The sequence below is a fragment of the Globicephala melas genome, chromosome 15, assembly GCF_963455315.2.
Source record: "Globicephala melas chromosome 15, mGloMel1.2, whole genome shotgun sequence".
NCBI classification, from domain to species: domain Eukaryota; kingdom Metazoa; phylum Chordata; class Mammalia; order Artiodactyla; family Delphinidae; genus Globicephala; species Globicephala melas.
This window is the reverse complement of record NC_083328.1, coordinates 64,943,735-64,958,257: the sequence shown is the minus strand read 5'-3', so window position 1 is coordinate 64,958,257 and position 14,523 is coordinate 64,943,735. Positions and strand designations below refer to the sequence as shown.

The following is a 14,523-nucleotide window of genomic DNA, read 5'->3' as shown; positions in this document are numbered from 1 at the left end:
AATCACCCTGACTGACTTATAATCTCCCTGAATCTTAAAGCAGCGGACACTGCAACTCTGTTGGGTATCACACTGCTTGTCGGTTCTGCAAACAGCCTCACCGGTTTCAACTGCTTATTGATGCTTTATGTGCATTATCCCCCCGTCCCCTTTCCTTGATTCTTAGTTATGTTACCCATGGTCTGCTGTCTGGAGAGTGGTGGGGACAGTGGCAGTAAGCAACACATTCAAATCCCAGAACTGAATGGTTATTGGTAATGGGTGTCTGGCTAGAGGAAATCTTTTTTTCTTGCTACAAAAATCTAACTTCTAACAGACAGCCTTTTTAAGCTTGCAAAGTGTGAAACTTTATGTTTAGCTGGGTTAAATGCAATTTTATCTGAATGCAGCAGGGTCAAAGCAGTCAAAATACATTTAGCTGAGAAAACCCTCAGGAAAACATTTATATTATGCATAGCTCCAGATATCATCTAGTAAGAAGCACAAATTAGCATTCTGTCCCTCTAAACTCTTGGGTCTACCACCTTCCTGCCCGTTTTGGACCTGTGACTAACTCTGAAACTAAAATCAAATCCTGCTTAGGGATTAAAGCATCAGCTAGAGTAACCCTGGCCTTGGAAATCATGACTGTCTTAAGCCTGATGTTTTCTGATAAGTCATTGGCTTTTTCCACTTGTTACCAGGTCTCCCAAACAATACTCCACCAGGTCCTACTGAGACAGGGTTCAAGGGCACGATCAGTCATATTTTTCCACTTGACCAGAGAGGGTAGATACAAGAGAAGGTGAGGAAATAAAAAAGGGATAGAAGAGGGGAGATGAGAGCGTTTGAAGGATTCCTTTTCTATCTTGCACAATCTGCCAACAAGGTTTCTCAAGAGTTTGACTGGAGCTTTTCTACCTACTATGAGTTCTGGAAATTTCATATTTAAAAAACAATAATAAACCCTCCCCCTGCCCTACACACACACCCACTGAATCTTGATCAAGCAATAAGTTTTGAAAATACACATAGTAATATGGTCATAATGTAAAACTTAGGCCTGCTGCAACCTAATATATTCTAGCTTCCACTCTTGCCCCTCCAACCCATTATCGACACAGCTCCCAAGAGTGGTCTTTCTAAAATGTTAGGTCAGACTATGTTACTACTCCCCTGAACACTGGCAATCCCACCCGAACTTACTACAAGGCCTACAAAGCCCAGTGTGGTCTGGCCCTGACGGTGCTCTCTCCCTTCACACCAGCTGTGCTCCAACAATACCGGCCTTTTTTTTGTTCCTTGAGTATGTCAAACTCATTCCTTGCCCTTGGTCATTCTGAATGGCTGGCTTCTTCTCATCACCCAGAACTCAGGCCTTTCCTGACTATCTAATTTGATGTGACTCTCCAGTTGCTCTACAGGACATCATTCTATGTTAATTCTCTATGTAACAAGGAGTCATTACCTGTTTTCTCGTTTACTTATTTACTGTTTCTCCCGACACTAGAATACGAGCTCCACAAAAACAGACTTTGTCAGTCTTGCTCACTGCTACATAAGCAATTCTTAGAATCCAGAACACACTAAGCATTCAATAAACAGTTAGTGAAATGAATGACCAAATGAATTCTGCTTGAGAACAAATACAGATGAAGGTGAGGACGTGAATAGAAATGGGAAGGGATAAAAGTGGTAGCATCCAGAAACTTACGTAAGTACCCTCAGAACCACCAAAAACCCACCAACTTCAGCCTCACCTGAGCAGCACAAAGGCATTGCCACCAGCTCAAGCTTCAAAATTTACGTAGGGTTAATTGAGGGCAAGAATGGGTATAGGGCAATCTCCTGGCTCTCCACATCAAAGCCACATTGTGAAACTATAGTAAGTGGTGGCTCCCAGCCACATTTCCACCTCCTCTGGCTGTGACCCCTCCAAGCACCCTCACATTGAAGCCTCCCTACAGGGGCCATGGCCAATACCTACAGCTCTGCCGCCCCTCCTGGTTCTTCCCCATCAGAAGGGATGGCTCTCTCCTCCTCATTTCCAAAGAAGCTTGCATCTCTCACAGTCATTCTTAATGCTCTGCCTTGTATTATCATCATTACTTATTTCATCCTCTTTTTTTTTTTGAACTAAACATCTATCCCCCCATGTCTCATTTAGGTCCACACCCTTCAGATGTTTTTGGGTATTTGTTCAAAATGTTTTTTGAACATTTGCTGAAATGAAAAAAAATGTTTGTTGAAGTCAACAAACATTCACAAACATTTCACTGTGTGGCATGTGATATATATCATTTTAACTTGACATTTACTAAGTACTTAATATGTCCCAGACATTTATACCTTCATTAAGACAATGGCTAACATTTATTGGGTGTTTACTCTGTGCCAGACACTGTTCTAAAGATCTACTAAGTATCTCATTTATTCCTCACTTCAGCTCTACGCAATAGGCACTACTGTTATCCCCATTTTACAGAAGAATGAACTGAGTACAGAGAGGATAGGTAACTTTCTCAAGGTCACACAGATGGTAAGTGACAAAGCCACCACTTTGGCCACTCCCCTGATCGGGATCACATCTCAGGGAAGACAAACTTAAAAACAGTGCCAGGATATACACAGTGGTAGGGGAACACAAATTCTGCTGAAGTGATGAGTCTGAAAAAGACTCAGGAGAGATAAGGTTTAAGTGAGGCTTTAAAGAATGAGTAGTATTCCAGATAGCCCAGGGGAAGCAAGCCTTGCCAAGCTGAGGGCAGATGTGAGCAAAGCATGGGATTGCCAAGCGCATGGCAAATTTTGGGACTAGGGAGTAGGGAAATGACTGTAATCTAATCATGACTCTCAAGGAGTCCAATGTCTTCTTAAGAGAGGCATGCCAGAGAACTGCCATCAAAGCAAATACCCTGTGTTCCCGCTCTTCGGAAAAGACTGTATTTCCCAGGCTACCCAATCAACTTGTTACAAAGCACAAATATTTGCCTTCTGCATAAGTAATAGCAGTGGATATAAACCAAACCTTAAACCCCAAAGATCCCTGAGAATACCAGGACAGAACTCTCTCCCCACAGATGTTCTATTCTATTGCTTAGGACTTCCAAATGAGAAAATGACCAAGGCAATAACTGCAAACTGAACATCACAATAAATTCTACTACATGTTCTCTAGCCTCTGCTCATTCAATTCCAGGCCTCCAATATTGGCCCCAAATTAAGACTACGAAGACAACTCAGCCCTTGTAATATGAGAATACTTATCAAACTTCTTCCTGAATGCAGCACAAGGGTAGAAAAAAAACAGATGAAGACCACCTGCCAGTTCTGCTCTCTGATATTTACTGATGGCTCCTGACTGGCGGCAGATAAGCAAATAATATATGGGAGTCTAGAAATGTTCAATTGTTTGTGATTCACACCAGCCCCACCAGTATAAAGCTGTAAGAGTCAAAAGCTTAAAATAATATAATAAGAAAGAAACTAAACAAAACAAACAGAAGACCCTGTATAGCAGCTACCTAATGGCTCCCCAGACTGAGGATGAACTGTCTCTTCCCAAACAAACAATAAAATCTGCAAGATCCAGCTTTCATTGGTGGGCTTGGCAACACAGAAAACACAAAGGGGGCTTTTGTGTGAATTGCTGTTTCTGGGTACGTTTTACAGGCAGCAGACCAGCTAGCTGTTCTTCTCTTGTTTCCTCTATTCACACAGGCAAAGGATGATAATTAAAATCAGCCCAGAGTCCAGGCAGGAAGGCTCACTCAGGGCCACTGTAATTAACCTCTGAAAGGTAAGACTACACAAATGACACTGTGGGGACATGGAGAAGGAGCAAGTGCCACAGCCTTCCTTCAGATGCTCCTCCAAACAAAAGGACACCCCGACATCACCCTTTTCTGTCTGCACAGTGGTTCAAAGGAAAAATAAAGGTCCTGAATTCTACGAAAGTGGCAGTTTGCTCTAGGAAGGAGCTTGAAAGAAAAACGGCCATAGAAATTTTCATCATACTCAGTCACAAATGGCCCTGCTGGACTCCAGCCTCGCTCTCTGTAAGAGACAGTCCTTCATATCCAGTGGGTTCACAGCCCCTTCATTCACACCAAATGGTAGCTGTGAGCAAGGCACATGGGAAATTTCTCATGTCAAGAACCTCAAGACAGAAAGGGTGAGGAGGGGGTGGGGAGCGTAGCAGTGGGGTCTCAGAATCATTTGGGGCCCTCGTCCCAGCCATTCTGATTCAGCAGGTCTTGGATGGGGCCAGAAAGCAGCCTAACAAGCACCCCAGGTGCTTCTAATACAAGTGGCTACATGGACCTTTGATAAACTCTGCAAACTGCATCAAAACCAGTACTTATTAACATTCTTAACCAGAGAGAAAAGACCAGACAGCAGAAGACAACAGAAAGATGGAAAATCAACAGAAACTTGAGGAGGGAGATAGCTTGGTGGGTGGACAGAGCTCCACAGGCAGTGTCAGGGTAAGAGGCTGGAATAGAGTCACTCCTGCCACTGGCCAGCTGTGGGGCCCTGGGGCCCTCTCCCATGCCTGGTAAGAGGGAAACTGGTGCTGTGGGACAGGACTGCAGTGGGAATCCCAACATGCAGAAGCTCATCTTTGCTGTTACAGGGACTGGCTGAGAGTGATGCAGTGGAAGGCTTCACTTCTGCACCTGGGCTTCCTCAAGGGTAGAGTGAGTTGATGAGATTACATCACTTCACCTCACATATAAATTCTTCGGATTGGCTGCTTCCTGGAATAATACCTGAAGAAGATTCTGAGGCCTTGCCTAGGCTCCACAAAAAGGAACACAGAAATCAGCTGACCCTGTCTTCTGCAGTCAGTGGCCGCTACTTGGACCTGGATGAGCTAGAAGGTTTGTTCTTGTTTTTAAACGTTCTCCGATTCCCTATCTGTACAACAAATAATAATGATACCTGTCTTTACTAGCACTTGGGATTATAAAGCCCAGAGAAGAAAAGAAACTCTTTGCTGCAAAAACTCTTTGTAAAAAGGTCAGAAGCAACACAGTGAGGGCAGGCGTGCAGGAATGTGGAGTCAAAGAGAACACAGGTTCAAATCCCAGCCGTGTGACCACGGGCAGGTTGTTTTGCCTCTCTAAGCCTCAGCTTCATGGCTATAAATGGGAATTACAGCAGTAATACCCTTCTGAGAGGTTACAGTGAGGATTAAATAAAGTGTAAAAAACAAGAAAACGCCTGCCTACAGCACATATTTAATAAATACTAGGACTCTACAACCCCTGACCTAACACAGTTCCAAAGAATAAAGTACCCCACATGTTGCACTTCACTTTCCTACTCTCCTCATTCAGTCCCGCCTTGCCACTCACGGGCCCAGCCGCTCCGCGGCATGTGGGATCTTCCTGCTCTGGGGCACGAACCCGTGTCCCCTGCATCGGCAGGCGGACTCTCAACCACTGCGCCACCAGGGAAGTCCTGGCTTGTTTTTTTTTGCACTTTACTTTCTTACTCTCCTCATTCAGTCCCGCCTTGCCACAGAGCTCTTCCTGACACCCAGCCCGTGCCACTCACAGAGACAATGGTGGGGAGGATGCCAACACCGTACACACACCTGCAAAACCCCAGAGGGACACGTAACTTACCAGAGCGTCAATGAGTACTTCTGCTCCTTCTTCACTCTCATGGAGGGTGTCTATGTCTGTTAATTCCTGAAGCAAATCAACCACAGCTATGGACACATGTGAAAAACGTTAAGGGTAACACATACATATGAAAACCTAACTGACATTTTATTAAAATATTTGGTTCCCTTCCACTTCCTGGTCAATCGCTTCATCACCATTTACCTTTGATACACTCTAGTTTTATTAACATCTCTTCAACAAGGTTCTACTCACAGTGGGTGTTCAATAAATGTTGGTAACTGCTTCACTTAGTTCCTTTCCTTATGCTGCCTTCCTGGCAACTTAGTCCATAGGTTCAGTGCATTTTCATAAATTTCAAAACTTCAAATAGATCACTTGGGAGGTCACTTTTCCAGTGAGAAAAAGGCCAACACACTTAACCTTACCTCATAATTTAAATTCTTGGAACTCAGTATAATCTTAACTATCTTCTACACTTCACCTTCAAAGACAGTAATGATTTCTTCTGAGATAAGATGGCTGGTGTTCACCAAGGAGTCTTCAGAAATCAGGGCGTGACAAAATAGGTTTAAAATGTAGACGGAAGGATTTTCGTTGGACTGTGCTAGACCCCACCAACCTCCCTTCCTCTTAAATACCATGTTGCTTTGGACATAAAAGGAAGGTGAACAATGATGATTAAACACAAGGCAAAAAGAGAGAGACAGGGACATACAGGAGAAAGAAAACATGAAGGAGAGAAAAGAGGAGTTATGTTTGGAAACTGGAAGCCCAAACTAAACTAAGTTTCCCTTCCCTCACCTTGGACGCATACACACACACACACACGCACGCACGCACGCACGCACGCACGCACATGCGCGCGCGCACACACACACACCACTTGCTCTGTCAACCAGCATTTACTGAATGCTTATGATGAGTAAAGCACTGTGATAGTGACAAAGGCAAATCTATTCACTCTGGGCCTCAGTTTCCTCATTGATAAAATGAGGAAGTTAAGGTAACTAAAGACATTTAAAAAAATTATATACCACAGGCAATTACCAACATGTAACAAATGAGGAATACAGACAACTTGAACTGCACACATCCTGAAAAAGGAGCAAACTGAACTGGGAAATAAGGAAAGATTTGCTAGAAGATGACTGGTCAGAAAACAGGCCACTAAATAGATGAGGGCAGGTAGGCTAGAAAGCAAAACATCAGGAATATAGACAGAGAGATTAGAATGTACAAAGGTATAGGAGGAGAAGAAAGAGGATTAGGGACAGGGGGAGGGGAGAAAGTGATAACTAGACTCATATGAAGAAAATAATATCTTGAAGGAATAATATAATAGCTGTGTGCAGGATGCACTAAAGCACTGTGAGTGTTGGGTTTGGGGGTGGGTAGATGGGGGGGTTGGGGAAAAGCCAGGCCTGAAGGAGGAAGACCTGCTCCGAAGCTACAACACACGAAAGAGTCCAGAAGTGAGATGACAAGGGTCAGAATCAGGGCAGTTTCAATGCAAACTGGAAAGAAAAAATAAAAAGAAAGATACAGGACATATTAACAAGAATGATAGGACCTGCTAACTGCCAACTGATGTTACAGGTATTTTATGAACACCTTTTGCTAAAAGAAAAATTATTCAAAGGTTTGTTTTATTTATCTATACCTGACAAGCTGACCATCATGAATAAGTAATTAAGCTTTCCGTGTCTTATTCTTTCACACTTTAAAGTAATATATACGCAAAACTTGGGTGTGCTATGAAATTCTATGTGTATAATGAGATTAAAGGTCTTTGGATAAAACTTCATGTGTATAGTATATAGTCTTTATTAACAAAGTAACCAGAAAGCTCTTGACACAAAGACCATGTATCAAACATGATGTATAGTAAACTAAAATATGTAAATTGTTTGAATTAAAAAACAAAACAAAACAGCCTAACCAAACCAACCTCTAGAAATTCTGAGTAGTAGGAATTAGTAGTTCTCCCTCTCTAAACACTGCTGTAGATGCCATCATAATAACTACCATTTTTAAAAAGTCATCATTATGCCAAGCACTGTGCTACTGAATTCTCACAGCAGCATTATAAGTGTGATCCCCATTTTACAGATAAGAAAGTGAAAGCTCAGAGTGGTTAAGTAACTTATCTAAAGGTCACTGCAATAGTAAGGGAGAATGTTAGGTCCACCTGATTCCAAAAACAATACCTTTGCCCGTACTCTTCATATTAATGCACAGGGGAGTATAAACCAGGTTTGAAAACAGCTAGATTCAGGTAAATTCTAGCTATTGACCCTACTATAATAACAGAGAAAAGGACTGTCACTTACTTCATCATAAATTATTAAAATCCCAGGAAAAAGAACAAAATGCTAACAACTCCTCATTCTCCTCATCTGAGAAGCTCCCATATTTATTCTCTTGAAAAGTTCTTACATATGAGATGTAAAATTCTTATATTTATCCACCTGCTTATTTAATATGCATGATGACATTTCATCCATCCATCTATCCATCCATCCATCCATCCATCCACCATAGAGTCAGATGTCTATAGGACAAGGATGTGAATTGGGCATGCAATAAGTACTATCATTACATCCCCTGAATAACATCATGCCCCACTAAGTACTTAGTAACTATGATTAATTAAACATTAGCCTCAAGAGACAGGTGGGGCATATATGAAAGAACAATAGATGAAGAGTCAGAGCAAACTCGAGGACGGGGGTCATATCATATTTATCTTTGCTTCGTATCTTTAGTGAACCAAACTGTCCCCAAATTGTTAATCCTATGGAATCTTGCTCAAGCTCCTTTATTTCCTTACAGCTTAGTTTCCTCATCTGTTAAGAGGTGATAATGATCTCTGCCCAGCCTATCTCACCCAGTAGCTATAAGGAATAAATGATATCATGTATGTCAAAGGGCAAGTAAATCCAAGTACTGAGAAAATAAGAAAGCACTATAATAAAGATTGTTGTTAGTCAATTCTTCCCACAGAATGGCCAAACCCTCACTATTGCCTTCATTTTTTCTAAAACCTCTAAAATCTAAAATTTAAGCTAACAACAGCATGATCCTCCCTTTCTGGGTCACAATGGGTTGGAAGATCTAATTTTATATTTCAGCTATGCCACAGAAATTCAGATTGATCAAGTCCTTTTTCAGCCTCTAAGGTCTTATGGGACAGTATCATATTTTTCTTTGATTATTCTTATACCATGCTCACAAATGGGTCACATTAAACCTGGGGGAAAAAAGGAAAAGAAAATTTGGCAATGGTGATCGTTTTATATATATATATAGAATAAATGTCTATATATATATATAGAATAAATGTCTAACTTTTACCAAGAAAAGTCATTTCTTATAATGGTCCAGTAGATATCTCCTTGCCTACTACACTCCTGCCTCAGTTGAGAAGTCAAATAAGAAATCACTTAGCAGCTACCAGGTCTGGTAAACAACTCATCAATCCTACCACTAACTGATTTTACATAAATTCTCAACTTTCACCAAACAGCATTTCAGCAAGGCAGTAATGAGTCCATAATTGCAATCATCAACTCCCGAGTAATATAATATGATCCAGAAGATAGAGGTCATTTGAAGACCAGAAAGAGGAATAAGAAGTGAAACTAAAGATAAACAGATGAACTCTAAGTCTTAATGAGAAAATTCAGCATGGTCTGCCACCCATCCGGCGTTTCTTCACAAGCAGACTCTGGGGATGGGTGATAGGTTTTTCCACTGTAGTTACAATTTCATTTCACAAGGTAAAAGGCTCTCCCATCCAAGTGCAATAGGAAAACAGAGAGCCTGTCTTTGTGAATTACTAAAACACAGTTTTTGATAGCCTATTTTGTCATGTCAGGTAGAAAGGCCACCCCACTCACTCCCTCTGCACCTGTCCACTGCTAGGGCAATAAGCCAGTACAATAAGAGGCGAAGTAGAAAAGACCAGCTGGGTACAAAATGGCCCACAACACAATGGCTTTTAGAAAAAGAGGCGTGTTTGCTTTTATTTTGGCTTTAGATATTTGATTTTTTGGCCTCATCTCCTGTAGAGTCTTGGGACAGAAACGGGGCATCAATTTCATTAATCTCCAGTGAGATGTGACCACAAGGAACAAAATTATTAAAAGAAAAAAAAGATAAAGAGGAACAAAATATATTAAGCAGATGGCTTTTTTTAAAAGTTCTTTCAAAAATGCTTCTTTAAGAAAAATGACCAGTCTGGATTCACAGTATGTAACTGATTTAATGGAACAAATCTGGGGTTTTTTAGAAGTCTTTTTTTCTTTTATTCCTAGATTAGAAGAGTGATTAGATATAGCTCAATTAATGCTGATGAATTTCTAAACAGACAAAACTGTCTTTTTCTCCTTTTAAAATAATGGCACAGAACTACCTAGAATGAATCCAGATTCTTAATTTTACCCCAATCCTTAATCAAAATAATATGAGGGAAAAAAATGTCCTCATTCAACATTTATTAAGTACCTACTAAATGTCAGTGGGCACTGTTAGGCCACAGGGGAAATGTCCAAAGCAGGCTACAACCACCCTAGCCTTCCAAGGACATGGAATTCACCTAAAACTCATAAGCAAGATCAAAAGTTACATTAAGAGGTCCTTTTCCTAGATTGCCATTTTGGCACTCTTCTCCTAATCTGACTTACTTCAGAGCATACTTAAATGGCTCCAAAAAAATGGGTGGTTTATCAGTACAGATTATCAGGGAAGTTAGACTACCAATCAGGAAAAGAAGTAAATTCTTTTCAGTGTAATTTTTTTAAAAAATAAATTTATTTATTTATTTTTGGCTTCATTGGGTCTTTGCTGCTGCATGCAGGCTTTCTCTAGCTGCGGCGGGCAGGGGCTACTCTTCATTGCCGTGCGCAGGCTTCTCATTGCGGTGGCTTCTCCTGTTGAGGAGCACATGCTCTAGGCGCGTGGGCTTCAGCAGTTGGGGCTCCCGGGCTCTAGAGCGCAGGCTCAGTATTTGTGGTACCCGGGTTTAGTTGCTCCGCGGCACGTGGGATCCTCCTGGACCAGGGCTTGAACCCGTGTCCCCTGCATTGGCAGGCGGATTCTTAACCGCTGCACCACCAGGGAAGTCCCTTCAGTGTAATTTTGATTCTAGAAATATCAAGACAAGAATAGCTCCTAGCAGAACAACAGCTTGACATATAAAGTCTTGTTAGACAGTGCTTGCAGGAAAGCACTGGAGCAATAGCCAACTCCCTCCCAGTCCAATTAGAAGAAAGCCCTTAGGAGGTGCAAACCCTTCCCAGCCCTACTCCTGCTCATTAGCACTGGGGCTCGAACACAAGGCACCCCTGACTACTGTACACACCCTCTGGGATAATATGGTGTGTCGCATAGACCCAAACTGCTCAAGTGCAATTGATCCCTGCTGGTCTAAAAAAAACCTGTCTGCCCTTTATTTTCTAATTCCCACAATAATTCTTCACAAAATCCAACGGGACAACTTTGCAAGTTCTCCTGGCTTTCTAGAGTTTGAGAAAACTAAGCAGTAATTTAGAAAAGAATAGTGCTAACGACCACTCCCTATTTCAGACAAAACAGAGCTGTCCCATCAGGACCAATGATCTACTCTGTAATTAACAAAACAAAGCTCTCCCTTCCTGCATATTAGCATGCAACCAACTGTACTGATGCCCTAAGTTAACAGTACAATGAGACCTCATTTTTCTGAATCACAAACGGGTGGAGAGAAAGCAGATTTGAAAAAATCTGGTTTATATTATTCAATAGTTTTTATTAAAGAATAGGGCACTTAGCTGAGAAGCAGTGGTCATGATTTTAAAAATAAATAAAGCCATGTACCTGATATTCCTATAAGTTTGTAGTGACTACGTGAGCACATCAGCTTCCAGCGCGTGAGGAATGGCAATTTCCATTGCCACGGTAGGAATCATGAAAATAAACTTGCAATGAACACTAATCTCCACATCTATCAAAAGCTTACCCATCTCCAATGCCCAGTTCCCTAATCACTGCCAAACCAGAGATGACCTACGTTTTCTCAGAACACCAATGGTACTTCCTGAGCATAACACTCCAAGGGCACTCACCACACCTAGTAATGTGAGTGTTTTTGTATCAACTAGAGTTTTTTTTTTTAAATTAATTAATTAATTAATTTTTGGCTGCATTGGGTCTTCGTTGCTGCACCCAGGCTTTTCTCTAGCTGCGGCGAGAGGGGTCTACTCTTCGTTGCGGTGCGCGGGCTTATCATTGTGGTGGCTTCTCCTTGCGGAGCACGGGCTCTAGGCGCGTGGGCTTCAGTAGTTGTGGCACACAGCCTCAGCAGTTGTGGCTTACGGGCTCTAGAGCGCAGGCTCAGTAGTTGTGGTGCACGGGCTTAGTTGCTCCGCAGCATGTAGGATCTTCCCGGACCAGGTCTCGAACCCGTGTCCCCTGCATTGGCAGGCGGATTCTTAACCACTGCGCCACCAGGGAAGTCCTCAACTAGAGTTATTATTTGTTTCCCTGATAGCACCCAACAGAGCTTATCATACAAAGGAGAAACCTGGTAAATGCCATGATCTGCCATAAGGACTTTAGAAAGGATTCCACTGACTCTTCCCTCAAATTGAGAACACAGCAAATGACATATAAAAATAAGATATTTATGGATTTGCTGCCCTATTTTTTTTTTTCTTTTGCTGATAGCAGAAGAGGTGATTAGCCACCAACTGGGGTTCTATCTTCCTCTTGTTTTATTCCTCCTTGGTCCTTTAGGCAAATTGAGTAACTTTGGTTTAAACTGGGCCACAGAACTGACTGTTTAGCAATACCTTAAGAAAATATCTTTAGGGACTTCCCTGGTGGCGCAGTGGTTAAGAATCCACCTGCCAATGCAGGGGACACGGGTTCGAGCCCTGGTCCGGGAAGATACCATGTGCCACGGAGCAACTAAGCCTGTGTGCCACAACTACTGAGCCTGCGCTCTACAGCCCACAAGCCACAGCTACTGAGCCCACGTGCCACAACTATTGAAGCCCGTGTGCCTAGAGCCCGCACTCTGCAACAAGAGAAGCCACTGCAATGAGGAGCCCGCGCACCGCAATGAGGAGCCCGCGCACCGCAACGAAGGGTAGTCCCCCCTCACTGCAACTAGAGAAAGCCTGAGTGCAGCAATGAAGACACAACACAGCCAAAATTAAAAATAAATTAATTTATAATAAATAAATAAATAAAATAAAAAACCTTTAAATGTACCTTTGATTTTATTTTTCTGTAGAAACACTCCAAAAGGGTCACAAAAAAAAGGGCTCTGAACATGTTTAAATGATTTATTTTAAAGGAAAAATTGTTTTAAAAAGCAATATTTCTAAAAGGCAGCAGTTGTTGAATCCCACCTTGTGTTCCCTCCTAATGCATTCAGAGTGACTCTTCAATCCATGTGAGGGGTGTGCCCCTCCCTCTCTGCCCCTCACCCCCAGAGGTGCTCTTCACGGACCAGAATTCCTCTCCACAGCCAACTGATGGCTGAGCTCCAGCCTCTCAAGGGGGGAGATGAGGCACAGAAGCGCTGACAAGCCCTCACCAGCAGCAGTGATGCAGAGCGCCAGAATAAACTCTGAAGCTGCTTCTCACGGTTGAAAGGATGAGGCACAAGCTGTTTTCTCACATCCTCTGGCTCTTAAGGTTACAACAAACCAGCCTCTGATCCAATTAAAGTCCCTATAGTTTATGTTTTCTCAGAGAAGGACAAAGCAAAGATGACCTGTGCTTGCTGGGACCATAACCAGCCATGTATGGTCTTGGTTGATAAATGAAGAGTTAAAATGATTAAAAATTTAAGTCCTGACTGCCACGAAATTGTTTATTCATGGTAAGGTGTTTTGGGCAGTTACAGCTGTACAACAGTAAATTGTTAACAACCGTTTCCCGAAGAAAAATTTCCATTATAGATCACAGATACGACAAGAAGCAGAGTGCAATGCTACTGGGAGATCAACATTCCAACTGATAGAGGATATGTTAGATGCAAGTCAAGAGGGCCTACCCTTTCTTGAAACCACTTTCAAGAAAAACGGTACTTTGAGGAGGAATACATTTACCCTAATTGCTGCATCTAATTAAAATGAGGTAATTTTAAAAATTTCAAATGCACTTTAAACTTGATGTAGGGCATAATTTAAAAATTAGATTTAAAAAAATATCATTAGGGCAGCAGGGTGAAGGCTAGCAGACAAGAAGGGGAAAAAACAGTTTAGCTCTCAGAAAACAGGAGGGAAATGGCAGTCTGTCAAAGTTATTATAGGGGGGACTTGTTTTTTTCCCTTCTTAAAGACCAGAACGTAACAACTTGGAACATCTGTGCCATTGTCTTTCCCAAACATCCCGATGTCAAGCACACTTCTTGTGTCAGTCTTCTCCCCAGCAGGAACCAGGTTGGTGAATCAGCAAAGTGTCAGCATCTTCAGAAAGCTGCCACTATTATTTTGAGTTAGCAAGAATAAAAGAAGAATAAGAGTTGTGTTTCCAGAAACAAAATAGGTGATTGCTGTATTAATACACAAGGTAACAGGTGACTATACAACTCTGTCAGGGATGTAGTAAATCCTACAGGGAAAAGACTCAAGGTGCATTAGAAATGACACTGGACTGGAAATCAGGGGCCTGGAGTGCCAGCCTCAACCTCAACAGCTAGTGGTCCAACATCTAGACCTTAGACTTGTTACTAACTAAACAAATAAGGCCCTGGACTAAGTCAACTCTAAGGTCTGTTTGGATTCTGAAAAGCTACCATTCTTAGGTGAACTGAAATGTGAAGTCACAATTAGAACGCTTGGTTGCTAACTCTGTGAGGACCAGTTAGTACCTTGAATAGGGCTATTTGTATGCTAGATACTCAATATGTTTACTG

At 42.0% G+C, this 14,523-nt stretch overlaps 1 protein-coding gene across 9 annotated transcripts in view; it reads right to left on the bottom strand.

The window, feature by feature from the left end:
• Window positions 1-14,523, bottom strand: part of CTNNBL1 (catenin beta like 1) — a 192,051-nt gene that overhangs the window by 133,384 nt on the left and 44,144 nt on the right. For all 9 annotated transcript variants that reach the window (XR_009558906.2, XM_060284238.2, XM_060284240.1 and 6 more), the window contains exon 5: window positions 5,613-5,710. Coding sequence is in view for 8 of the 9 variants with exons in the window: in XM_060284238.2 (XP_060140221.1) it covers window positions 5,613-5,710 (98 nt within the window). In the remaining variant the exon portion in view is untranslated. The remainder of the gene's footprint in view (window positions 1-5,612; window positions 5,711-14,523) is intronic.